Here is a 26,163-nt window from a genome sequence, read left to right on the forward strand (position 1 = left end):
CTTTTGAAATACTTGTACTGGAAAAAACGTGCATCATCAAATATACATAAACCTAAAACTGCATGAAAAGATAACTACAGTCCTCTGTTATTAAAGGAAACTTGTGTTTATTACGTTTACACTACATTCCTGCTGAAAGGCTGGCAATTAAATCTAATAACTAGACAAATACATTAAGGGTTTTCTCTGGGCATTACAATATTCCAGATAAGGTTTTTGGCATAGGCAGTACAATGCAGTGAAATACTTGTGCTCCAGGAAGGCATAGAGGATAACAAATACTCATTGTGGTGTGCCCATTAAATAAAATCCTGTTTGCTCTGCTTGGCAGCGCCTCCAGTTCTTCACAGAAATGATAAATCTCTGAGGAAATTTTCCTGGGAAGAAAAATAAAAAAAACCAAAACAAAAACCAAGAGCCTTAAATGCATTTGAATATTCATTTCTTAGCTATCTTGTTCTGTTTTGTTTCTTCCCCCTCGGAGAACACAGGAAAATGTGTGGTACTCTAACAAAGAGCCTTTTTTTTCCTTCAGAATAACCTGACACGGGGGAAATGTGCATCCAGTGGCGATTGTGAAGGACTGGGGTTTTCCCTGGCAGTTCCCTGCTGGCTGCACTCCAGAGTGTGGCCTGTCAGCGAGGCAGGGGCCATGTGCAGCCTGGGCTCCTTTCCCCTGCGGGGATGATACAGTGCTCAGCCACAATGGAGAGTGTCCATTAAAATGACAGGGCCTGCAATGTCACTGGGCAGGCTGAGCTCCCAGATGATGCACAATGCGCTGTTCACAGCAGGCAGACACCTTTTCCAAGGACTCTCCACCCTCCCTGGGCATCTTCACCCACCAGGAATGCCCTAGTGTCAGTTTAATGAAGGGAAGCTCCTCTTGAGAGAGCTTGGTGGCATTGAAATGATGCTCTGCAAAGTGCGGTTTGTCACCAGGCTGAGACAGCAACCAGCTGGTTTACACCTATTTCCTCCTGCTGCTTCTTGTCCCAGTTACAGCAGCATCCAGGAGCATCAGCAGAAATAAAAAGTCTGCTTTCATATGATGTTCACCACCACAAAATACACAAGGATGGATTTTCCTGCGACCAGGTGCTTATTGGAAAGATGGCCTTGGATATTCTAGAATCCTTGCTCTCTTCAGTTGATTGGGGATTTCAGGCACTGAGTCCCTTCCTCCTAGCCAAGCTCATTCCAGATTCTCATTCCAGCCTTCCCAAACAGCTGCCTCTGGCTGTGCCTGGGATTATTTTAAACTTTCTGCAGTATAGATAAGCAAACATTTATTGGGCCAAAGAGTGAAAAAGAATTAGCACCTTCATCTGTGAGAATGTACTCCTGATGCCTTCAGCGATTACTTCACACAAAATACCTGTTTAGCATAGAGAAGAATGGCACGTGGATTCCCTCATTTTTTCATTGCAATGTTTGTCTTTCTCCAACCTAATAAAAAGTCAGTTATGCTCTACAAGTGACAGAGCTTCAACAGAAGAATGTCCTTCTGCTTAAGGCTGTCCTAAGGAAACAGGACAGAGAAGTTCCAATGTCGCTGTGTAGAGAAGAACTTCAACTGTCTTACTAGGGAGGATTCCCTAGATTAATTCTGTGGCATGGTGCAGAGGTACTTTATTCTAGAAGATGGTGTAGACTAAAAAATCCTGAGGGAAAGATGGTGCTGCTTATGAAAATTACAGAGGCCTGGGAGGGTGAGTGTTCAGCTTACTGAGTATGTTAGGAGCTCAGCTTTTTACCATCTCTTGACCTTATAGTAACAAGAATATGTCCTCTTTATCCATTTAGCCTAGATACCCATTGCTTTCTTAATCTATTTAAATTACTGCCTTTACATTAAGAAAAGGTAAATTCTGAAGTGCTTTTTATCTTGGGGATGGGGGGGGAGAATTGCAAGGTTCAGACACATCTCTCTGTTTCTCCACATACAACAAACCTGTGGAAGAACAGATTCAGCAAATCTGTGGAAGTCAGCACCATTGCTGGTTTTTAGTTCAAATCTCAACAGCTGGATTTCATCTGAGCATGTGGTCAAAGAGAGACACTATCAGGTAAGCAAAGCATTGACAGACAAGTTCCAAGCAATTAAATACATGAATCAAAGTCCTGATTAGAGCAGGGGATTTGGGTGGAAGCAGGGTCAGGTTCATTCAGTTATGAAAAAGTTATGAACAGACCAAAGTTCCCTATTCAGAGAGCAGAGTCGTGCTCCCAAAGGAAATGCAGTCTCACTACGGATTGGTATTGCCATGGAAAGCTCCTTCTGTATTGGAAAAGGCACGATGGAGGTTTTGTGTACAAAAATCACACCAATTACCTTGGTGGCAGTGCTAGTAGGTGTCCTTTACACTCAGGCCAGATTGCTCTTGCAGATCTTGTTTTCCTTCACCTAATTGCTGGAATGAGGCTGAGCGGGTCCAAAGCCAGTCCACGGGGATGGTTTGCCAGGGCGAGGGACAGGCTGATGGGCTGGAGACAAGCATGTTTCTCCAGTTGTTTGCAGACAGTCCTGCCTCATGTTGAGTCATTTCTGTCTGTAATCAGTGAATCACAGATCAAGATAAACACTCGTACGGAGTCAATAAACCTAATTTTTATTTTTATAATTAAATCTTGAGAGCCACCTGATTCTGCATTGAATCAAGACTAATTTCAGCTGTAAACATCTGATATTTTATTGTAATGAAGAAGCTAAATATGAATAGAGCCACATTTTTGATTAATTAGAATTTTGTTGCCAAGGAATTAATCTGTTTTCCCTTCTCCATGGAAAAAAACCCCAACCCTCTCTAAAATGAGTTTCTCAGCAGGGATAATTATAGAAATGTTGAGTGAACTCCAGCAGCAGACATGTTTCAATGTTCCTTTGTTTTCCTGGAGCAAGGGGAATATGGGAGAGCATAGATGACCATTAAATACTGATTATGGCTGTTACTTTTCCTGATCATAATGTAACACAAAAACTAGTCCTGGACCTAGGACTTCCTGGCCACTCAGCTATTTCTGGGTGAGATAAGAGCGAGTTTAGCTCAGGCTGTATTAACTCAGTCCCGTATTCATGCAGAAATGGCTCCAGGCTGGGAGTCTATACTAGTTAGCTGCTGCTGTATCAACCAAAGAGCTGCTGCAGTAATGCACTGCATGACTGTGCTTCCCTGGATGATCCTTTGGACTGATTCCCATGTTCTCATGAGGCAACGGGGGTGATGCTAGCAGAACTGACAAGCCCCCAAAATGAGTTAACTGTACTGCAGTAAACTTTGCTGAATTACTTGTGATTTATGGATGTGAATCCATTTGTGCGCATAGCAAGCTAACATGTAATTTCCATGGTTATGAATAAATAGAGCAACCACTTAGTACCTTAAAACATTGCTTCCTGTCATTAGTTATGGCACCAGGGGATGCATTTCATTTCTCCTAAGGTTAAGGCAATAAATGCCTTTTCTTTGTTGAGAAAAGCTTACCACACTTACACAATTTGTAGTAAGCAATGTGTCTGTTGCGGTGTTCCTGCTTTAACGTGTCTCTGTAGGATGCAGAAAGCTGCCTTCAAAATAAGGATAACCAGACAGCATTAGAACATTCAAAAGGATACTGTCTCCACATCAGAAGTGCAGATCCAAATGCTGCAGTTCAGGCTCATCAACATTGATTCAGATGTGAGTAATTGAAACTTGCTGTCCCTGCGTGCTTCTAGCAAAGTGTGAAATTGAGGAACTGGAACACAATACCGAACGCATGGATGCACGACTGCAGCCTTGAGTGCTCTCCTCGTGGGTGACCGAAGCATTTTATTGCCTGGTTACCCGCAGAGGAGAGAGCAAAGAAACTCTCTGGCATGAGAATACTTTGGGTGCTCAATTTTACTTCATAATTTTACTGTTAACTAAAAAAAAACCCAACGCAAAGCCCTGTGTAAAATTGATTAATGTATAATAAGCAGTTACATCTTTGCTGTTAACATAGTTGAGACTCTACTGTTGATACTTTTAAATCACTTTCTCTCGAAGAGGTGTAATGTAATTTTCCTTGTGTGAGTGATGACATACATGGATTGAAAACTTGAACACGATGATCTGGGCTGTTTCTTAAGAAAATGTTTGTGGTTAAATAAGGACTGCATTGTTTGATCCCCCAGTTCTTGCTATGCAAAGAGCTCTCCCCATACAGAAGAACTTATTTTTGAAGATTTTCTGCTGTAGTAATGATTTCTCCAGTTGTAGGGAGAGGGATGGAGAAGAAAGGGGCCCTTGTCCCTTTAAGAGCCATGTAAAAGAGCACCAAATAAGTTTACTCAGTAAACAGAGTTTTTGTCAATGAGGTATTAGTTCTTGTGCACTAGGGTCCTAAATAGTGGATGACAAATCTAGTATCTGCAGTAAAATATAATGGATTGTCCTGTGTTAGGTCTAACTAAACAAAGTAGAAGACCCTGAATAGAGAAACCTGGTAAGAAGTTACTCCCAAAGACAATTTCTACTTTTGTCTGTTTGAGCATGGTTTATCTTGAGCTACAAATTTTTGTGTGAGCTCAACTTTGTATCCTTCTAGGACAGGCAAAGCCATTTTATTCCCTTCTGGTCAAGTACATTTATGTCTCATGGAAGCAGTGAACAAATGCTATTTAAATTAAAGTACCGCAATATTTATCATTTCCTGCATCCTTTTAAAAAAGAAAAAAATGTTGTAAACATCCTAGGGATTGCAGCCAAACAGTCTTTTCACTTTTGAATACAGTGAATCCAAATTTCTTCTCTGGTCAGTTCAAAAGTCAGGTATCCTACTAAAATCCATAATCTGCCTTAACTCTGACACCTTGTAGACATCTGGTTACGCAGTGAAACAAACAACAGGTTGAAATTGACTGCTAACTCATGGATATATTTTGTTTTCTTTCTTGCTCTGATTAATACTTTATTCCTAAACAGTGTTTTGAACACCTCTGAGACTATTGTTACAGGAGCTATATTGTGAAAGAATGACAGATGGTGGATGAGGAGAACCTTTTTCATAAATCATTTCCTTTTTCAATGCTTCTATTTTATCTTCTGTAAAATAGGTAAAAATATAATATTCCTTCTAGTACTAATGAGAAAATCTGTAAGTAAATTAATTCTTTGACTCCAGGCAGTTGCATTTTACCTACCAGAAGCCTGAAGTGGTGTTTCTTCCTGGTTGCTAGCATATTTGCTTCTTCTTCTTTCACAATTTCATCACAGATATGGGCTTCAACCCTTCCAGTGTTAATACTGAAACTGCTATTTTGGGTTTAGAAAGTCCTTTCAGTCTATTAGAGTGTAACAGTATCATTTCATTTCACATTCTGCCTCCTTAAAAGGTTGTCACAGCAGCAGTAAGCCCAAGATTAGTTAAAAGCCACGACAAAATTGTAACATTCCTGTACATAAGAAAACAGGTGACGAAAGATTTCCACCCCACTGAAAATTCCTGCTCTCTTACATCTTCTTAACTGACACTTAGTGCTTGGATAATAATGAGAACATAGGAAAAAAAGATTATAGCTTTCTGTTCGTGACAGTAGCGTTATGGCTGAAGAGCTGCTCTCATTCTAAGCCTTCATTTTCAGCACTTACAGCTTCTGAATAGATTACCCTTTGGGCTTCCATTACACATGCTTGCTTTCCTTCCAAAAGGTGGTTTGTGGCTTTTTTGTTTAGTCTTTTTCTTTTTCTTTTTCATTGCATTTCCTTGGCTATTTATTTGATATCTAAACATGGGGAAAAGTATCCTCACTATTTCATCAATAGTTCAGATTTTTTTCCCCGCACATTGGTGCTGGTGTTTCTGCAGAACATCTGCCTTTGATACAGTAGAGGAAATTTCTTTTATAGATAACTATATAAAGTTCTTAAAATCTACCTCCTCCGTTTTGGTTTTTACTTCTTGAAATAAGCATGGAATTTGTCCTTAGAGAAAGAATCCCAAAGTGTGATATCATAGTTAAAAATGTAAATATGTGCTAACTTATTCACAAAGTTTCTCTGTGAGAGTGGTGGCTACATCTGAGTAAAAAGGATAGATGATTTCTGTCAGTTCAGAGCAGGACTTCGTTCTCCTTTATGAAGTGGTGGGAAACCAGCGTCTGTTTCACCAACAAATACCATAAATAAAAGCCAGACTTCATACACAGCTTCAGTTTTGGACTTTCTAATGCTCACAAACAATAACCTCCCTTTGTTTATGTATAGTTTAGATTAGTGGGCCTGATCTGGGGGAAATGATGAGGAATCAGGAAAGTCAAACCCACTGCTATGGGTGCCTGAAGGGGCCCCAACTGTCATCCCCAACAATAATAATTTCCATCTCTTGGCTTTCAGTGGAAATGCATTAGCTCAAAAGGTGAATTAACATCGAGGGTTTTGTATTTGAGTGAGAAGACATTCCATGTGCCTGTGCACATGCACAAAAAGAATGAAGGATCAGCAAAAAGAACCAAAGTTCATTAAACACAAACAAAACCAATCCTGAGTGGAAAGTTTCTCTCATACAACCATCACTTACAGTCTTTCTAAAGTTCTTTAAGAATGTAAGCGTTGTTTATTAGAGAACTTTTATAGGTACTTTGTTATGTTTTTAACTACTGTTAGGAACAGATTCAACTACATACCAGTATTGTCCATTATAATTCTAAAACAAAAGGGCTTTTTGTAGAGAAAAAAGCATCTGTAGAAAGCAAATTGTTATTATCTGTACTACGTGTGTTCCTAGGACCAACTTTGCTGTACTGCTTGGCTCAGCTGGGATGGGCAGTAGCATCTTAGAGTAACAAAACATATCTGAGCAAGGTCCTCCTCACCCTCAAGGCTCTCCAAGGCCATAATTTCACAGGGAACATGGTCCTGGCAATGCTGCTGATCTCATTAGGACTGGGAATATGGTTTGTTGTTTGCTTGCTTGTTAGTCCCTCTTAGCTATGCCCAATTAAAATGCATTTAAATAAACATGTGAAGACTTCAGAATTGTCATGTCTCAGGCAGTGAGAATCCATGGAGCTCCCCTGAAGAAGGACATAAACAGATATTAGCTCTGCAGAAACACTGTCTTGTCTTTCCAAGCTACCACGGGCTGTTGTGAGGAGAGACAGCTCAAGGGAAATCCAGGGCTGTGGAGCACTGCACAGTGTGAGCAAAACCCCTGCACTCATAAACCTAAGCATGACATCTGACTGCTGCTAAAAACACCATCTCTCTGGAACAAGGGGTAGTTACAACAGAGATCCCATAAACGTGATGGCCTTGGAAAAATGTGGGCTTCTTCTAAAAGAGATAGTAAGCATGAGTCTAAGGTGCAGTTTTGTCCCCTCTTTTTCATAATTTTCCCCCCTCCCCTTCCTCAAATTTCTCACAATAGCTTGGTCAACAGCATTTTTTTGCTTCGTTGGTTTTGAAAAGGACTTGCTGTTCCCTGCTGTTAGATTATTTCCAGGAGACTGTCTCAGGTCAATAGTCATAACATTCTTTGCTCCACTCCCCCTCTCCCCCACCCAGACAGAAAAATAATAAAATTAAATAGGAATAAATGAAAAAATTAAGTTGGGAAGTGGTAAAGGCAAGCATGATGGTATTTACAGGATTGATCCAGCAATTTAGGGTACGGATTATTTTTGTTTTCAAGAATCTGGTCTCTGCATGCAATTCCCATAGAGAAATCTCCCCCGCTACGAGGCATAAGCAGCAGCAGTTAAATTTCAAATGAAATTACCAAAGAAATACAGGGACTTTTTATTGGTATTAATTTTATTTCAATCTTCAAGAAAGAAAGATTCATTCCTTCAAAAAGCCTAGGAGACACTGACTGTAAAGAAGAACTTAGCCAAAATAAACATCATCCAGTTGTGGCTACCTTGGACTTTGAGGTTCACTCTAGGTTTTTTTCCTACTCTTCTTCAGCTTTATCAGGGTATGAAAGGGCAGAAAGATGTTCCCCTGAGGCACAGGGTGATGAGCAGTGCAGAGGGCAGGCCCAGCTCTTGCTGTGGCTCCTGCTCCTGGTTCGCTCAGCTCTTGTGCTAACAACTGGTTCATCCACAGAGGTGTTCAGGGCACATTTCCCAGCTGGGGTTCACCTGCAACTGTTCTTCCCTCCCCCCTGCATATCTTCTGCATTTAAAGGTGCCACAGGTTAGGACTGCCAGTATAAAATAAATGTATTAGGTTGGTTTGGCACTCCAGGAAATTCTGGTTCATATTCAGAGGGGCTTGAATTTTCTGTAACTGCTTGAACTGATCCAATTAGCATGGGAGCAGGTACTCACAAACAAAGACAGTTCCTGTTAGCTGAAATGAAAATTTGATTATATGGTGTTTAAGAAGGACAAGGTGTGATTACTACCAACCATTGATGATTTGACAGTTTACAAAAAAAGGGAAAGACCATAGCAGGTGGATTTGACAGCAGCAGGAGTGAACAAGAGGACAACTCAATACCCAGCTAACCTGTCTTGGGACCAAACATGTAACCTTTATTCCTTTTTTCTTCAAAATCTGATTAAAACTGTCTTTGATGTGCAATTTAGTTGTTATTTGTGTGTGCTACTGTAGGGTCACAGACTTATCCAGCACCCAAGATTTTTGTGGTGAAGCCCAGTTTGGGTGCTTGAATTTTGCAGACCTCTAAAAAGCTTCTATTTCTTTCCTTCTTTATATATTATTTTGCCTACTTATAATCTATATACTGCAGGAGCAATTTGATCTTATATTCATTACCAGTCATTACAACTTCTAGTTCAAGTTTTTGCTTGTACTTTTGTAGCTGAAAAATTCAGGTTCTGTTGATGACAAACTGCTGGTGCACAAACATCTGCTACACAAACGGTTTTAGGGAAAAAAAAAAGACCTTTTTGCTGGAACAGCCCCCATTTCAAAGATTGTTTTCTTGTTCATGCATGACAACTAAAGATAAACATATCAGGTTAATTGTCTTATGCACATATTGGGGGAATGTCTGAATTGTGAAGCTGTGGAGAATGACTCAGGTTATGTGACTTTCTGGCCTGTCAGCAGTCAACCCTCCAGGGTACAAGAGCTTGGGCTGCAGAAGTTGAAGCTTCAGGTTCTGGTTCAAGCCAGAAAGAATACAAATTCTTTGAGTCTGCACCTTTTGCAACACACAACTATTTGCTATCCAAGGGTATTTCACTGAGTATGAGGGTGGAAGGGATCTCTGGAGTTCATCCAGTTCAGCCCCCTGCTCAAACAGATCCAGCCACATCAGCAACCTGTTCCTGCATTTGATCACACTTTAGGTAAAAACAAAAAAACCCCAAAAACCCGCCAAAATCCAACCCAGCAAACATACCAAAAAAATGTCAGAAAACCAAACCAAGACTTAAAAGATATTCTACCAGAATTTCCTATATTTCAGCTCAGGCCTGTTTCTTCTTGTCCTTTCCCTGGACAGCGATGAGAAGAGTTTTGCTTTCTCTTCTCCCTGCATCCCTGTGGGAATTCAGCCACAGTTTTACCTGTCTCAGTGGCAAGAGAGGAGGAAACGGTGTGGGATGCCTGGGTGCCTGTGATGCCCAGCTGTTTACTTTCAGAAGAAGCCTTGGGAGTATTCACTTACTCTCTTTGCCGATACAAGAACAAGAGGCATTGCCTGGCTCGGGCTATGAGCCACAAATTGCTGGAAGCTGGGACTATACAGTACATAAATATAACTGTGCTTGGTTTGCTCCTGTATCTCCTCACACACTTTGGGTACTGAGCTCTGCTAGGGATAGGACTTGGAACAAAACTGCATTTTGCCATGACTTGGTACATCTGCTTTTACTTTCTAAGACTTTAGAGAAGTTTCAGAGGGATAGATGTCCTCCAACAGGAAAGAAAAATTGCTCCTAGATGTTTATCTTGAACCTTGATTATAATAATTGTAAATAAGGGCTAATACACATGTATTATAACTTAGGTCTTGTTTGCTTGTTATAGAGTGTGAAATGAGCTTTCACTGGTAATTGCAGGTTTTCTTGATTGATGTGAAGCTGTTTTCTCTGTAAGCAGATATTTCTCAATTTCTAGATTTGTTCAAAGTATGAATTAAAAAAAAAAATTTGGAAAAATAATCAAATTGCAAAGAGGTTAATTTCCTTGTGCCTCAGGACAGCAAGAACTTCTGAGCTGGGAAATTACAGGCCCTTAGCATGACTGTTGACTCTTGCATTGAATGAAAGCTGTACATCAAGAGGGATCTCTCATTACATGGTTACAGGACATATTCTCCTTGGAATATACAAGGCACTTCCCCTTTGGGGCCTGCTTATGAATTTTCACAGCTTGGAGAACTGCAAATGGGCTTGAGAGTAAAGTGTATCTGTGACCAATGGAAACATAAAAGGGGAAGAAAAGTTGCAAGACTTCACAGACCTCCTGAAGTCCCCTGTCCCTGTGCACCAAAGGCTTTGCCTCCTTTCTGAAAGATGCTGTTTTTATCACTGCATGTGATACTGCATCCTTTGGGTTGAACTCTGCCAGCTATCCATAGCGTTATTTACATACAAACCTTGTCAGGTTAGCAAAGGCACAGGAAGGCAGCTGGTCATTCAAGAGGTAAGTGCATTTCAATGTCCTGTACATTGTGCATTCCAGTGAGAAGCAGGACTCCTTTCCTGGCTGTGCCCTCTGTGTTCAGAGACTGGATTTGATTCTGAGCAGGAGAGCATTTCTCCAACTCTGCTGTCTTGGCTAAGTGGCCTCATGCAGTCCTGAATGTGGCAATTTGTAAAGCAAATCCATTTCAGTACAAAAGTGTTCTGTAAAATCTGTTTTCTCTAAAGGCCAAAATTAAGTTCACATGCTCAAAACAACACTTTTTTTTTCAGTCTGATCTAGTCCCTGTTTATTTCTGCTATCATGTTGTCATTGCATCCAATCTGTCTGTATATAAACAGTTGTAAACACTTCTTACCAATTTTCCCAGTACTGTGAATTGCCTTGAAGGCACATGGGATAGATAGAAAGAGGAAAATGGGGGATTTTCCATATGGTCTGAATAGTATATGATATTTTAAGAAGGCTATTTCCCATTTATATCCATTCATCTCTTTGAATTTCAATCTTTAAATCATTACCTTTTCTCTCAGGACTGCTGTGAGACTTAATTCATTAATGTCCATAGAGTGCTTTGAAATCCTTAGATAAAAGGGAGTATAGAAGTGGAAAATATTAAAGTAAAAAATGTGAACTCACAACCTCCCTCTTTTTTACCTCACCTGTTCAGAAAGATTTTTATAATCATATAAACTTACCTTAGAATCAAGGCAAATACATTTTCCTTTGATGTACAGATAACATGAGGTTGCAAATTTTTAAAGTAATGTTTTTCATATTAACAAAGTTAATGTAAAAACTTCTCAGCAATGTTTTTAATCTTCTATTCTGTGCTTCCCCAATTAAAAATGTGGTCCTAGTTATATCCAGCTGAATTTTGTAGGGCTACATCAATGCTGAAAGATTCACACTGCTCTCTCTATAGGCTCACAACTGGAAAACAGAAGTTCCTCCATCAGGTTTACATGACTTCAGACTAGTCATGTTTTCAAAAAGATACTGTTGTAGTGTCTCTCACCTTCCCATTGGAGCTCATATTCATTTCTGACAAGAGCCAATGTATTTCAGAAATCCCCCTTTCTGCTGCTGCTGTGACATTATCCTGCTCTTCCAGTTCAGCCATTTAAAGTCAGTAGGAAATTTTACTGACCTCTTTATTTGCAGACAGAGCAGATATCTACCAGCCAGTGGAGAGCAGCTAGTTTCAACCTATATTTAAATACTCAAATAAGCATATGGTTATTCAGATTTCTCTTTAAACTTCAGGTCTAAAAGTTTCTCCTGTATTACATAGGCATGTGTTGATATAATCTGGCATTTTGAGCTGACTGTAATACTGCTACTAGATATTAGGCTAGGGTTGTTTTACCACCACTTCATCCTCAAAGAAGAATTAATCATTGACTTAACTAGAATGCTAATATGAATGATTGTGTTGTTATGCATATGTTGATTTATTTAACTTTTTCAGCCTTCTACTTCTAGGTCCCTTTTGAAAACAAGCTTAGCCAACCAAACGTAACAAGCTTTTACTTGAGTGTGTATAAATGTTAAGTAAACAAAATATTTTTGCTGCTTATGCTTGCAGTATTCAGCTTCATTAAACATGTTTGTACACAGTCTACGGCCTTTTGCAGCATACGTCTCATCCAGATAAAAGAAAACACAGAAAATGTGTTCCGGAGAACTCGTTTGAATGTGGCTCTCCCAAGGCACTCTGAAGGTGTCCTGTTCAAGCAAAACAAATCTTGAAATCTGTGAGGAGAAAAAGGACTGTTGTGGTTTAACCTCAGTCAGCACCAAGCCCCTCACTGCTCCAGCTGTGGGATCAGGGAGAGAATCAGAAGAGTGAAAACTCGTGGGTTGAGATAAAGACAGTTTCTTAGGGAAAGCAAAACCATGCACCCAAGCAAAGCAAAACAAGAATTAATTCCCTCTTCCCATGGGCAGGCAGGTGTTCAGTCACCTCCAGGAGAGCAGAGCCCCATCATGTGCAACAGTTACTTGGGAAGACAAATCCCATTACCCCAAACATCTCCCTTCCTCCTTCTTCTCCCCACTTGATATCCTGAGCTCAGTTTCACATGGTCTGGAATATCCCTTTGGTCAGCTGGGGTCACCTGTCCTGGCTGTGTCTCTTCCCAGCTCCCCAAATTCCTCACCAGCGTGGCCATACCAAAAGCAGAAAAGGCCTTGTGTCTGTGCAAGCCCTGCTCAGGCATAACAAAAATATCGGTATTATCAATATTACTATTAATATCTATATTATTGCATGTTCAGCACAAATCCAAAATACAGCTCAGCACAATCCTAACTTAATGTTTGCAAAGGTGTTTCATTACAGTAATGAGCGACCATGGAAGATGCTGTCTGTCCATGGAGGGAGCCAGTTACTTTGAAGAAATAAACATTCTAACCATGGAAATACACACTGACAACTTTGAGGATGACAGAGATGTGAACTAACTGTAAGAACAGTGGACAGAGGGTTGTCCTAGAATATTTACACTGAAATATAAGGCACTGTGAAATAAATTCTAAGTCTTTAGGATCCATGAAGTAGTCTTTAGGAGCCATGAGTGAGGATATTTCTTACCAAAGAAATATTTCTTACCAAATATTTCTTACCAAATATTTCTTACCAAGAAGGTCCAGGAGCCCACCTTTTAACAAGTATAGGGGGCAAAATTCTTAGAGAACAGCTGTTTTTTTTTCTTTCAAAGCTGTTGTTCAAATTTAGTGTTTGAACTTTCTCTTTAGTCTAAAGGGTTTTCAGATCATAGGAGAGGTAAATGGGTGAAACAGCTTCGAGGATATTATATGCTTGTTGCATTCAATTGATCAGCACTTGATTTCATCTTCCAAACATAAATGTTAATTAAAGAAATCTTTCCTATTTAAAAAAGAAAACCAATCCCCCTCATGCCAAAGAATACAATAAAGAGTGACAGGATCTGGCTGCCTAAAGGAAACCTATTAGCTATCTCAAGAGTTAATCTTTCAAAGGTTATGTTGGGTGTGAGACAGGCAAAATAGATTCTAAAGATGCATTCTATCTGCAAAAGCAAAAACTTTTCTTAATGTACATGCATTGCACAATAACATCTTAAAAATGCAAAATAAGACATTTTTAAGACTCCATTGCCTAAAGTCAGAACTTATATGAACATTCAAATTTATTAGCTACAGCCAAAAGCTAAAAGGTACATAAGGGAGCCTGAAAAATTAATAAAAGCTTTGCTATTTTAGTTTAACATCCCTGTTTTTTTGCTGTCTAAACGCTCCTACCATTGCAGCCATCAGTTTTGTAACAGAATGTTTTACCAGACCCTGCAGCAGACACACAGACAAATGAACTCGACGTTGTCCTCAAAAGTCTGTGAAAACACCTCAGGAAACGTTGGCTCTTACAGTCTATGGATCAAAGCTGAATTATCTGAAGCTAAATGATTTAAATTCTTCAGATGATGAGTTGCATGTAGCTCTTCATGAATGTTTTGTTTCCTAATTATGAAACATTTTTCACTTGAAATAAAAACTAGTTCTTTGAGAGTATGAATAATATTCAGTATTTTAAGGCATCTTTTAATGTGTTAGAACTGAACTTTCTCTGACATTTAGCAGTGTCAGGAAAAAGGCCCTTGCAGAGGAAGCCTCATATTTTAAATGCTCATGGCAAAGCGTGGGTTTATGGCACCACAGCTCCCACAGCACTGAAGAAGCCTCGTACTGCAATGGTGATTAAAATGCATCGGGCCAGATCTGCTGAGATCCAAGCTGGGATCACAGCTCCAAAGCATGGCCAGTGCCAGGGGGCACCCAGGCACCAAGGACTTGCTGCCTCTGAGCTCCAACCAAGAGAAGGGCTTGCTTAGCACAGCTTCTATAGAACTGGTGGTAAAAGGCAACCTTTGATTTAACACATTTACAGTGCATGGCTGGCATTTAGACTTCATCCTGTGGGAACCTGGTGTGCTTCCACAGAACCCAGGGTGAGCTTAGATGCCAGAGAGCTGGCAAATTCAGGAGTCACGAGTCCCAGGCTGCTGCCCCCACCCCGCAATCTTCTGCTTTCTGTGAAAATACTAAATTGCTTTTTCATAGGAATTGTACTGGGATTTGATTGACATGATCCCTGGACTAAAGGTGTGCATTTAAAGGGCTTTGTTGCTGATTTTTACAGGACAATTACTGTTACCTTTGGTTGTGTATGGACTCTTAAATAAGAGAATTATTTCTATGCTAATGTCCAATGAGAACTTGGACTTTGATCATTATCTTTTTAGAGTCCAAGGCTGTAACTGTATACATTATTACTTTCACCTATCTAAAAAGCTGGAATACATCAAAAGGATAAGAACCAACAAGAGCAGAAATAGCTTGTGGTTAAGATGCTGATTCAGTTGGGAAATGTGATCTTGGCAAATTCTCCTCATCAGCTCTGTGCCATAGCTTTCTGCTTCTAAAACAGAGATTAAAATCCTGCTGCTTCTCTCTTGCCTTTTGTCTAAATTGTAAGCACCGGGGAGGATGCAAATGTGCAACACCTTGTACACTAGTGCTTCTTGTTACAACCATAGCATTTGATCAATAAAAATAAGCCTTGTGCTTCTTTGATTAATGAAATGCTGACTGTCTCACTAGTCTGAGTCAGAGAGGAACATGTATTCCAGATGACCTTTAACTGGAAAGAGTGGGACATCACTGTCCTTGCTTTCAGTTGCGGAGCATGAAGCCAGTAATGCAAATTTTTAGGCTCCTGGCATGCAAATTAACAAAAGAGGTGGCAGTACACACGTCTTTTCAAAGCTCAAAGCATCACATGTGCACAGGGAAAAAAAAAAAGGTTACACTTCTGTAGTTTTCTACAGTCAAGCATTCTTTCAAAGAGAAAATCCATCACTTTGAAGAATTTACAGAAGAAAACCTCCACAACAACTAAAGCTGCAGGCAAGCGAGTGAATGCAACTGCTGAGAAAAATAAATAAGGGCCTTTACAGCAGTCCCATTGAATTGAAATTTTCCTTTATCACAGACAAGGCTGTTCTAATCTTCTTTACTACCTCTAGCCACATATTTTTAAAAGAAGATTTTTCTGAACATAAAAATGTTACAGTAGAGGCAGAATTTCTAAGTAATATATTATAAACCATTTCTTATCATACTAAAACATCACCTGAATTTGCCAAAGAACCAGTTTGGCTTAATTTCTCATCCCTGTTATATTGGTATACAAATGGCAGTTGGGTCACACATTGACAGAAATGCCATCTTCCATGGGAGCTGGCAGTCAGCAAGTCCCTTAAAATGCTTGAAAAGGCCTTGGAACACGGGCCAGACGGAGAGTCACAGCAAAGAAGCTTTCTGCAAGACACATTGTCCCCAAGGTCCCAAGAGCCACAGCAGCCCAGGCGTTTGTGACATCTTGTTTTTCCAGGTAGGCTTAGAGAAAACCTCAGGCAACCTAAGTTCATAGGTGAGTTTTTACAGAGGCCACATACTTTGACATTTAAAGAACAGAACTAAAGAAACGGACTGAATAAGATGTAAATTTTATTTACTGGTAGATGTAGCAAATACTGGCCTGAAAGCTCTGATAAATCAAGCTTTGAGGACAAAGCTAAAAGCAGGGCAAGACTGTAGCCATAATTTTATTTAGAGTAGAATTGAATTTTCTCTGCTCAGGAAAGAGGTGCTACAGAAGGAGTCACACACAGAACGAACTAGCGTGTAGAGAGAAAGTGTAGAGAGAAAATGAGGAAAATGCCTTGAAAAGCTGCACTGGTGATATTCCTATCTGGGATAGTGTGGGGGAATATGAGAAAATAAAGATGGTGCAGAAGGTAATCTCACACCTGAGGAGTTGCAGCTGTGCTAATCACCAAAGACTAGGAACAGCCCTGCCCTTAACAGGCCACAGGTGTGTCCAGTAAGGATGAGTGCTATAAACGAGTCCTTAACTGGCCACAGGTGTGTCCAATAAGGATGAGTGCTAGAAAAGAGCCCTTAACAGGCCCAGATGTGCCCAATAAGGATGAGTGCTAGAAAAGAGAGGGTTAGGCGGGAGCTAGAGTTTGTTGGCTGAGCTGTGAGGAAGAAGGAGTTGGTGCTGTGAGGAGCTGTCCCTGATAAATCACTAAGAAGGTATGAAAGTTTTGTAATACAATAACAACAGAACAGGAAGGATGAAAGGTGATGATGCTTCTGAAGCTATATTCTCATAGAAGAGGAACCACTCCTTTTCTTGTTGGCCTCAGGTGGAGGGTGGATGGCAGGAGCCACCCTTGGTTCCTTGGGCGGGAGTCAGAGCAGGAGCCACCCTTGGTTCCTTGGGCTGGAGTCAGAGCAGGCAGTGAAGCATGACCAGCTTATTGCCCTCAGATATCAACAGTCCCTCAACATTGTCCTATTTCTGTGGCCTCCAGCCAGCCCAGACTTGGACAGTAACGTTCTCCTCAGAACAAAGTGTGTTCTCCCACTACAAAAAGCGCACTTCAGTTTGGGCCAAATCTTTCAATATAATCCCACTTTATTTTGTGTCTGTGATAATATTTGCTAGCGCTCCTTTTGCTCCCCCACAGAAGGTGTGTGGGCCAGGCAGGGTGACCAAGGCTGCTAGGCCAGAAAATCAAGTCAGACCAACGAAGGGGTCTGCTGAACTTTCTGGAGTGCAGCTACTTGTAATTTCCAGAACTGATGCCGAGCTTCCTAAGTGGCTCTGTGAAGAGTGAGCTTACACCCAGCCTGGCTTATTAGCTCTGGCTTGTTAAAGCCTGCGAGGCTCTGGAGCAGCTGGCCCAGCTCCAAGCAGTGCAAGGACCTGCACTAACGTGAGGGTGATACCACATTTACATTAGATTTTTGAATATGCGCCTAATCAAGACACGTTTGCTACTACCAATATATTGCATTAATAGTGCTGTGTGGCCAGCACAGCCGTGGGGTATCCCACTCTTGCTTCCTTGGGCTGTAGTCAGAGTGGGCAGCGAAGCACATTGCCCTCAGAAATCAGCAGCCCCTCAACACTGCTACCGCTGCGGCCTCCAGCCAGCCCAGCGCCCCCGGGCCCGTGTGCCCGCGGTCCTGCAGCAGCGCAGGATCCCGAGGCACGGGGACGGGGTGTAGGACCTGGGCTGGGCTGGGCACACGAGGGACACCGCACGTTCTGTGCCAAAGCCTGCCCGCAGCGCTCTGCTGCCCGCACTGCGGCCTCGGGGGCTCTCTTGGGCAGGTGAGGCGGGAGAGCCGAAGGGGCAGGTGGCCGAGGGGCGGCGGGGAGTGGATGGCGCCCGCTGCCTCCCGCCTGGAGAGCGGCTCTCCGCCGGCCCAGCCGGCCGCAATCCGCCTCCATTGGCGTGGCGGCCCCACGTGGGAGCCCCCGCGCTGGGCGGTGCCGCGGGGAGGGCGGGCAGGAGGGAGGGGGCTCGGCGAAGGGCGGGCGCTCGTTGTCCTGGCGACGCCAGAGTGAGTTGTGGCGGCGGCGCGGAGCGGCGACGCTGGAGCCGGAGCCGGGCGCGCAGGGCGGCCCCTTGCCCTGGCCCGGGCACATGGGCCGGCGGCCCGCCGGAGCAGCAGCGCCCAGAGCCGCCCGCCCCGCCGCGGCAGCCCCGGCAGGTACCGGCGGGACGCGGCGGGCGCGGGGAGCCCGGCCCGGCGCGCAGGAGGGATGCGAAAGTTTGTCCCGGCGCGCCCGCTCCGGAGGCGGGAGGGACTCGGCCCCGGCCGGGCGGAGCCCCGCGCCCCGGCGGCGGCCGGCAGCGAGCCCTGCCCGCCGGGGAACGGCTCGGGGCGGGAGGGGTGCCCGGGGGGCTCTGCCCCATCCGCGGCTCGGCGGGGCCGGCACCGCCCGCCTCGCTGCGCGGGAGCGGCTCCTCCGCGCTCCCTGCGGCGGCGGGGCCGCAACTTGTGCGGGGCTCGGCGCTGCGGGCTCGGCGGCGGGGTCGTTCCCTCGGCGCGGTGTGGGCGCGGGCGGGGCCGGCCACCGGGCGGGTGCTGCTGCTGCCCTCTGTGATTATTTGTACATTATTGCTGCTGCTTTACTGTGGCTGTGTGCCGGGCACAGGGGCGCCCGCGGCCGGGTGTCCCCACACCCGCCGGGTCTTGTCTGGCCCCTCACACAGCCGCGGGACTCACTGACTGCCGGGCTGCTCCCCGTGTGGAAAAAAGAGAACTTGTGGGTTTGGTTGCTTTCTTGTTCTCGAAACACGGGCAGTTGTGGGAATTAAAAATTCCCGCTGTTGCGAGATTGCTTACATTTTAACGAGTAAAGCCCCAGAAGTTGTGTTAATTTGCGTTACTTGGAATGGAAGACTGGCGGCCAGGCGGCGTCCTTGAGGATCTGGGTATCCAGCGAGGTAAATGTGAGCGACATTCTGTGCAGGTGGGGACCTTTTTGGCACTGTGTGTTGAGGATGGACTCTGGTAGGACATACCCAGGCGGAGCCCTTATGGCTTAAATTTAAGAATATCAACTCACCTGTGGTTCACTGGGCTGTTAATGTGCGTAAGCCGTGGCCAGGTGCAGGCTCTGAGCCCTTAGAGCTGCTCATTCAGGGAGGGTGGTCAGTTGCAGCCCAGCGTGCTCTAGAGCCCGACCGGGGCTTTGCATGTTGCTGTGATGGGAGAATGGGGTGACACCATTCGGTTTTGGGTCACATGGGTTTTTTGTTAGTTTCAATGTCTCTGGCTGTGTGGTCATTGCCCCAGCAAACCTTACCTTTCTTTATTCTTGAAGGTTTTTGTTTTGTATTTAATGTCAATTACTTTGCTTTAAATTTGTAAATAAATCCATTTCCACAGTCAGATATACACAGAGGTTAGGAAGTGAAACTTACTTTTACTGGAGGTAGTAAAAATAAAACTAAGTCTAGATATTCAAAAATGTTTTGGTTTGTGGCTGACTTGAAATGGTTTTTTAAGCCTCAGGATGCATTTTTTCTTCCTGTTAATATATATTTTTTTAATATATGAAGCTTAATGTAGCTAACTTGGGCAGTAACACTAAATACCTATAACACATGGTTTTAGGTTGCAGGCATGTACTAAGTACTACATACAAATAATAGAAATAGATCCTCATGTGTTTCCCTAGAGAGGCTGTTTCCATGATGGTTAAAGCTGGAACGTTGAATGCACAGGAACTTCCAGAGACTACACTTTCTTCTTCTTGTCTTTTTTTCCCCCCTAGTTGAGGGGACCTTTCATGTTGTCCTTAGCTGCACTGGTTATGTCATGCTATTCCAGCACGGCGTTACATGATGTGACTGATGCAGTCTCATGTGTCACATCACAGTGAAATCACTGGAGGGGAAAAGTTTTCCTCGGTGGGGCTTAAGGATATTTATAAAATTTAGGTTTTTTTTTTTCTTGTGATATTTGTTTCTAAGGTTGGAGGCCATGAATTGCCTTCAAGGTACCTGTCTGATTGCTGTGGCTATTGGCAGGTTTGGAACCACAGATCAGGAGGAGATTCTGGTTGGAAATAGAATTGGAAGCGTTCTGTTTCTCTGTAAAATGGGTTAGCTGTGTTTTTAGATTACTCTCAAATGGCAAAGCATTGCTGCAATCAGCTGTGTTCTTTCCTGTGCTCTGTAGAAGAAAGAGAACTGGCTTGGTGAGGTGAGGAGCAGTGAGAGGCACAAGCAGCATTTCTACCTGTTGTCTTGCCAAGATCTTTGCCTTGGTGTAGCAAGGGGCGTCTGCATGCAGAGCAAGCATTTCCCCCGTGTTGTCAGAAATCTTTTTTTGATGCTGTTTATCCTTCAGTGGCGGGAGAGTGTCTGATGATGTTTTTATTTGTTAGTTCCTTTGTTACACAGGTCACAGGTTTGGGTTTTTGGTGCTTACCAGGCTTATAACAACATGCAGCTAAATATTTCCTCTTATGCCGTGCTCAGCTAAGGTGGCTGAAATTGATTTAATGTTTAGCCCTTTTAGTATGGAAGTCAGTGTAGTAAATGTGTTTTTCCTGGTGCCTGCATATTGAAGCCTGCTGTTATTGATCCCACCTTACAAATTAACCCAGGAGACTCTTTATCTCTTTTAGTAAACTTGTGCTTCTCAGTGCAAAAAGAACAGCATTTTGAGCTGGTTGACCTGTTCAGCTGTGATTTCAGGCTCTGCTCAGCTTTCCTTCCCAATAATAAAACCTGTTTGTTCCTGCGTTGTTGCGCTTAGGTTTTTGGGAGGTGGCACTCGTTAACTTCACAGACTGTGGAGAAAGAAAGATCCCTGGGTAGGAAACCCCAGAGAAGAATAAAGGATTTGGCTTTAGGTCTGGGACTCTGAACCCTGGAGAGCTGAGTTTTGAGTTGGTCCTTGCAGGCTTCAGTCAGTGTTGTTGCAGTGGGTTCAGCTCTGATGTACAGTATTGGCACTCTGGGCTGGTTTTGTGCAAGAAGTCCCAAAGGCAAGGTAACACTCTAAACAGGTGTCAGAGCGTTTTGAGTAGCTTGGATGAGGAGTGTAGCTCAAAACGTGTAATTATTGTATCAGCTCTGACTTGTGGCTCCTGGTTGGTGGACAAAGAACACCAGTAGCTAGGTTTTCTTTCACACTGGTAAAAATTGCTTTTTTTCTCCCCCCTCCCCTTCTAGGTATTTGTTTGAATACATAGAAGAAGATGACAAGTGTGCATGGATGATTTTACGTAATTAACACCTGCTAGATTTGCAAAAGGCAATTATCACTGCGGAGTGTTTACATTGATTTATGGGAGGAAGGCGGCCCATGAGAGGGATGCTGATAATATCAACACAGTGGATTAAATGCACGTTTACACCTTTATTGACATATAAATTATCTGTGCCAGGAATGCACTGAAAAGGCTGCTGATGGAGCAGTAATGTGGCACAACCTAGTGGGTTTGGATTCAGCTCTGTCATCCTTCTGTAAGGCACTTGCATGGAAACCTTCATCTGAGCTGCTTTAGGACACAGAGGCTCACAGAATGGCTGCTTGTTAGGATGATGAGCAGTGATGGCAAACGGGAATTAAGAAGAATGATGAAAGACAATGGACGAGGTTTGAAGGAATTGTCTCGCCTTTTTTTAAATTATTTTTAGTTTTTTGCTGTTTATGCTATGGATTTTTAGAGAAAGCTTAAAGAGGCTGGAAGAGTCTTTGCAGCAGGGAAATGGAATCTGGCTCTGAATCCAGCCAACATCAGAAAAGAAAGATTGTGACACATGGACTGGAAGATCAAAAAAGGGTAAGTGACAAAAGGTGGGAACACTTTCTGCTTAAATTACTGAAGGAGTTGCAAGTGGCAGAATAGCTCTACATAATGCTTTTATCACTTGCACTTGCTGCTCGCTATGCTCAGCCAGCTGTAGATCTCTTGATTATATGTTTTGGAAAGTGTTTGTCTTTCTCTTCTTCCAATGTATGGAGCAAAGAGCTGAGGGAAGGGGAAATTGTGATTTGAGTGAAAGAAGGGAAAGATCTCTAGAATTCTGGCTGTTTGTTGATGAAGAGACATCCAGTGCAAATGAAGTATACTGACTCTTACTGAGTCTGGTCAGATTATTGATTTGTTCTAAGTTTAGCTTCTTTTTTCCTGTTGATATCATTAGTGGAGTGGTTATAAAAATGCTGTCTTGGTGTTTGGTGTTTTCATTTTTGAGAATGTTGTGCACTTGTCAGTGTCCTCATTGTCCTGGTGGAACTGTTTGCATTTTGCTGTAGTTGCCAGATGTAATTTTGGCTTGAATCAAGATGTACAGTGGAACAGTGAACATGAACAGCGCTTAATGTCAGCTGTTGGCACTTAATTTGCACAGTGTGCTTTGTGGCTCTCTGTGTGTCAGGGTGGTGCTGAGTTACCCCATCCTAATGGGTTGGTGCACTAAATTGTGAAGTCCTTGTCCCAGACAAAGCTGTAGCTTGTGACCAACTGGGATTCCAAAGCTGTTTTTTTGGCACCAGTCAAGCACACGACAACTTGGTGTGTTTCTGCTGTATAAATCATTGATGTCGTCCTCTGCTCAGAGTTGATGGGCAATAGAAAATGCCATGTTCAGCTCTGTGGGGGGAGCTCCTTTCCCCTGTGTGATTTTTATTTCAGTTGAAAACTGAGTCGGAGGAGAAGAAGTTGACCATCAGCTATTATTTTGCTGTTCAACAGCGCTGTCTAATTTCAAGGAGAGGGAGGTTTGTGTCAGTTTCATCAGGTCTGCTGAAGAATCAAAGTGGTTTCTCTGGCACCCCATCAGAAATCTAAGCAGCCTGGAAAACTTTCAGAAATTGGATAAAATGCAGCTGCTTGCTAGGAGAGAAATGGCATTTGGGGAACAAAATAAAACTCCTGAATGTATCTTAATTGCAGCAAGCATGATCTATTAACTGACAAGCTGCCAAGGTCTTCCTTCTACTTTTTTCAAGGAAGCATTTTGGGACTGAAGTGAATCAATAAGGGTTGAAACAAAATCTGTCTATTGACTTGATTTCTGGAGGCTGCTGGAACTCTTTTCCTCCCCCTTCTGAAGTGTACAACATTATCCTGCATTTGGGGTGTGATGGGAAAAACATTTGTGACCCGTGACACCCAAGCATGCTGTAATTGTTTTGATGCACCAAAATTAATATGCAATTATGTCTGTCTCTCCCTTCTGATAGGTATGGGAGCCTACATCTCCCATCTGCTCCTGGCTCTGGCTGTTTGGTGCACATGTAGCACGGGGCCTCTGAATGTATAATGTAACCCCAAGTGAGGCTCAGTGGCAGCTGGGATAACATCAATTGGTCATGCTTTGCTGACATTCTTTTTAACTTGAACTCTAGCCCGTCATGGAGATTATTAAATTTATAATGATATATGTAAGATCCATTTTAATGACTCTGCATGCTTGGGTGATCTCTCTCACTTCTGTTTGCTAAACAAGTCCTAACAGAGTATTGCATTTCATTTCCTATAGAATTTTTCAGGGAAAGGTTACTGATGAGGGCTTTGCTTAGACTTCTGCTTACTGGGAAAAATCAGTCTGGAATAATGATAATGTTGATGCGACTCAGTTGTTATTATGGAATTAAATAGTAATGTAGACTTTAGTGTTTCTAAACTTGAAGTTCTTAGATCTCTGATAGGGTGTATCTGTGATCAAAGGCCATTAAAATTAATTATCAGTAGATCCTTTTTTGTTATTGAAAATGAGACTTGTGCTGGAAGAAAGAAGACCAAGCTCATTTTTAACCAGGTGAGTGCATTATCCTTTTTATCACCAATATGTTTTATGGACATAAAGTCAACCATTGTTTAGTGTTTCTGGAGCAGTAAGAATCTCTCTGTGTATGTACACCCCTTGATGATGGAGCTGGCTTGTCTTTCCCAAGTAGGGTATAGAACGCTGTGTTTGCATTTGTGGTGTAGCAATAAAGCTTAGTTTCCTGTTTGTTTGCCTTTTCTAAAAGTGTGTTTTTAAGTATCAATTTAGTATCTATATTGATTAAGCAAGGACAAGATTTAGCATTTGTGCTTGTTTTTTAGAGGGATGGGGTTTTGCTTTTTATGTGTTGGCTGATGTTCAAGATGTCAAAACTGGGCTGCCTCTGACTGTGCTGACATCAGCCAGAGCAGGTTCTTTTAGTCATCACAGCTTCCCAGGCTGACTTTAGAGGACTCATATTAATCTTTGGGATAGCGCTTCAGCCATCTACGTATCTTAAGTTGGCTCTAGCGGAATTACATAGCTAAATTCCATGTAACTGGTAATGTACAAGTGAAGAATTTGATCAGGTTTAACAACCGTGTAAGCTGGCCATCTGAAGGTAGCAGGATTACCAACGTGAATACTAATGTGAGTAGTGAGCAGGCTTTATGCCAGGATATGACCTTGGCAAGAGAGTCTTTGAATACAAGAGTAATGCAGGTGATGCTACAAACCTTTTGTGTGTAAAGTTTGTATGTAGAGAATTGTTTTAGCATAAAATGGATGATGGCTCATGAGCAGTGAATGCAGATATTTACTTTTTTTTTCTTTGAAGAAGAGATTTAAGGTAAAAACTGCTGCTAAAATAATCTAGTTATGTACATTTTCATGTCCCGTGTTATGAAAAATTTAGTGCTGCCCTGTGTTCTGATTAAATGCATTTTCTTTGGATGATTGAAATATTTCTTCAGTTGATTTCCATCCTTCATTCCTCCTTCTTGACTTTTCATTCAGGTCCATAGCTCTAAATTAGAGGGACATCCTAAAGAAATGTGTATGTGCAGTAGTGACAGAAGTGTCTTCTGCTCTGCCTGACTGAACCCTTTTTGACTGAATGATGAGTAAAATGGAATCGTGAAACCCATTCAGACTCTGGAAGGATCTCTGTAAATGTGTATTTTATGCTTAGATGTGCTCTCTTGTCTAACGAAACAATTGTCTCTGCCTGAGTTGCGATTTTAATTTTTTATTAGAGATTTATTTGCTCTTGCCTGGTGTCCTGGTCTGTTTCAGGAAGGATTGTGTTTTGTTGTCAGCAGCACAGAAAGTGGCGTGGCAATAGCACACCTCACAGGCTTCTATGATTGCTCTTGTGTGTGGGTTAAGGGGCATTTTTTGTTTTGACTGTAAAAAAATCGTCGCCCTGGACTTTGAAATATCAGTTCAAGCTCTCTGGGCATGCTGCCGCAGAGGCAGAGTGCATCTGGTGCTGGACTTGTAAAGCCAAACTGATGGTGGTCTTCTAGTACTTTTTTCCCCTTTTGCTACTTGATAGTAAACACTCTCAGCTCTTTTTTTTATTGAATTATTTTTATTTTGAATGAAGAATGTGTGAGCTGCAGTTTTGCAGTGTTACAAGCAGACTAACACTGTTTTCAGGGGGCGTCTTTTTCTCTTGACTTGTTTTTGTTGGAGCAGTCGTTGTGATACCCGTGACTGAAGCCATATGCTTTAGCTTTCTCCTGGGTTTGTGTTTTTCCTGCCTTATTATTGATAAGCTTCCCATTTGTTTGAGGAAGCTCTGCTGCTACCTTTATATCAAAGTCAGTCTAAAGAGCATAAGTAGTCTCACATGTATTGACCTGCTTATACTGAGGGCTTGTGTTCTCTAAAGCAGGGTAATGGTGACTGAGTACTGTGTTTATTAGCAGAATTTTGTGCTGAAACATTAATGCAGTTGGGTGCTGTGCTGCTGAGCCAGTGTGGAAGCACTCAAGTGTAACCACTTATAAATTGCAGCAAGACTTAGCTTATGAAATTACAGCAAGCTGTGTTGTGGTGTTTTGATAATTTAACTAACTGGGTTTTTATGGAAATACACATGCAATAAAAATCCACTGAGCAGGAGAACTGAGAAAATGTCAGCTTCTCCTTCATTTTTCAGATATTTAAAACCTTCGGTAAGCATAACAATATCTGTAGAATTTTAGTTCATGGCAGGATTTTATATTTTTATTACAGTAATTAAGATGGTTAATAAATTTACTCTAATCATAGAATCAGATTTGGGATATTTTAGTTACATGGATGTGCCTTGGTGGTGTGTCCTGGGCTTGGCTTCTGCTTCTAGGTCATAAGTTTCCTGCTCTAAAAGATGATTCTGTAACCCTATTTGTGGGTGTGTTGTCTGTGATAATTTTAAACCACTCTTC

General features: G+C 42.3%; 2 protein-coding genes across 2 annotated transcripts in view; one reads left to right on the forward strand and one right to left on the reverse strand.

Moving 5' to 3' along the window:
* Positions 1 to 17,594: 17,594 nt before the first annotated feature.
* Positions 17,595 to 18,957, reverse strand: LOC128941738 (basic proline-rich protein-like). The gene is made up of 2 exons (XM_054283645.1): positions 18,884 to 18,957; positions 17,595 to 18,591 (listed from the first exon to the last, which is right to left on the reverse strand). The coding sequence occupies exons 1-2, from the start codon at positions 18,955 to 18,957 to the stop codon at positions 17,595 to 17,597; spliced, it is 1,071 nt and encodes a 356-aa protein (XP_054139620.1).
* Positions 18,958 to 21,548: 2,591 nt separating this feature from the next.
* NAV2 (neuron navigator 2) overlaps positions 21,549 to 26,163 on the forward strand; it is a 369,470-nt gene continuing 364,855 nt past the window's right edge. Inside the window, exon 1 of the mRNA XM_054283739.1 lies at positions 21,549 to 21,795. Coding sequence (XP_054139714.1) covers positions 21,721 to 21,795 — 75 coding nt within the window. The 5' untranslated portion in view covers positions 21,549 to 21,720. The remainder of the gene's footprint in view (positions 21,796 to 26,163) is intronic.

Source organism: Melozone crissalis, unplaced genomic scaffold, assembly GCF_028551555.1.
Source record: "Melozone crissalis strain CALT ecotype California unplaced genomic scaffold, PUWL_Pcris_2 ptg000038l_1, whole genome shotgun sequence".
NCBI lineage: Eukaryota > Metazoa > Chordata > Aves > Passeriformes > Passerellidae > Melozone > Melozone crissalis.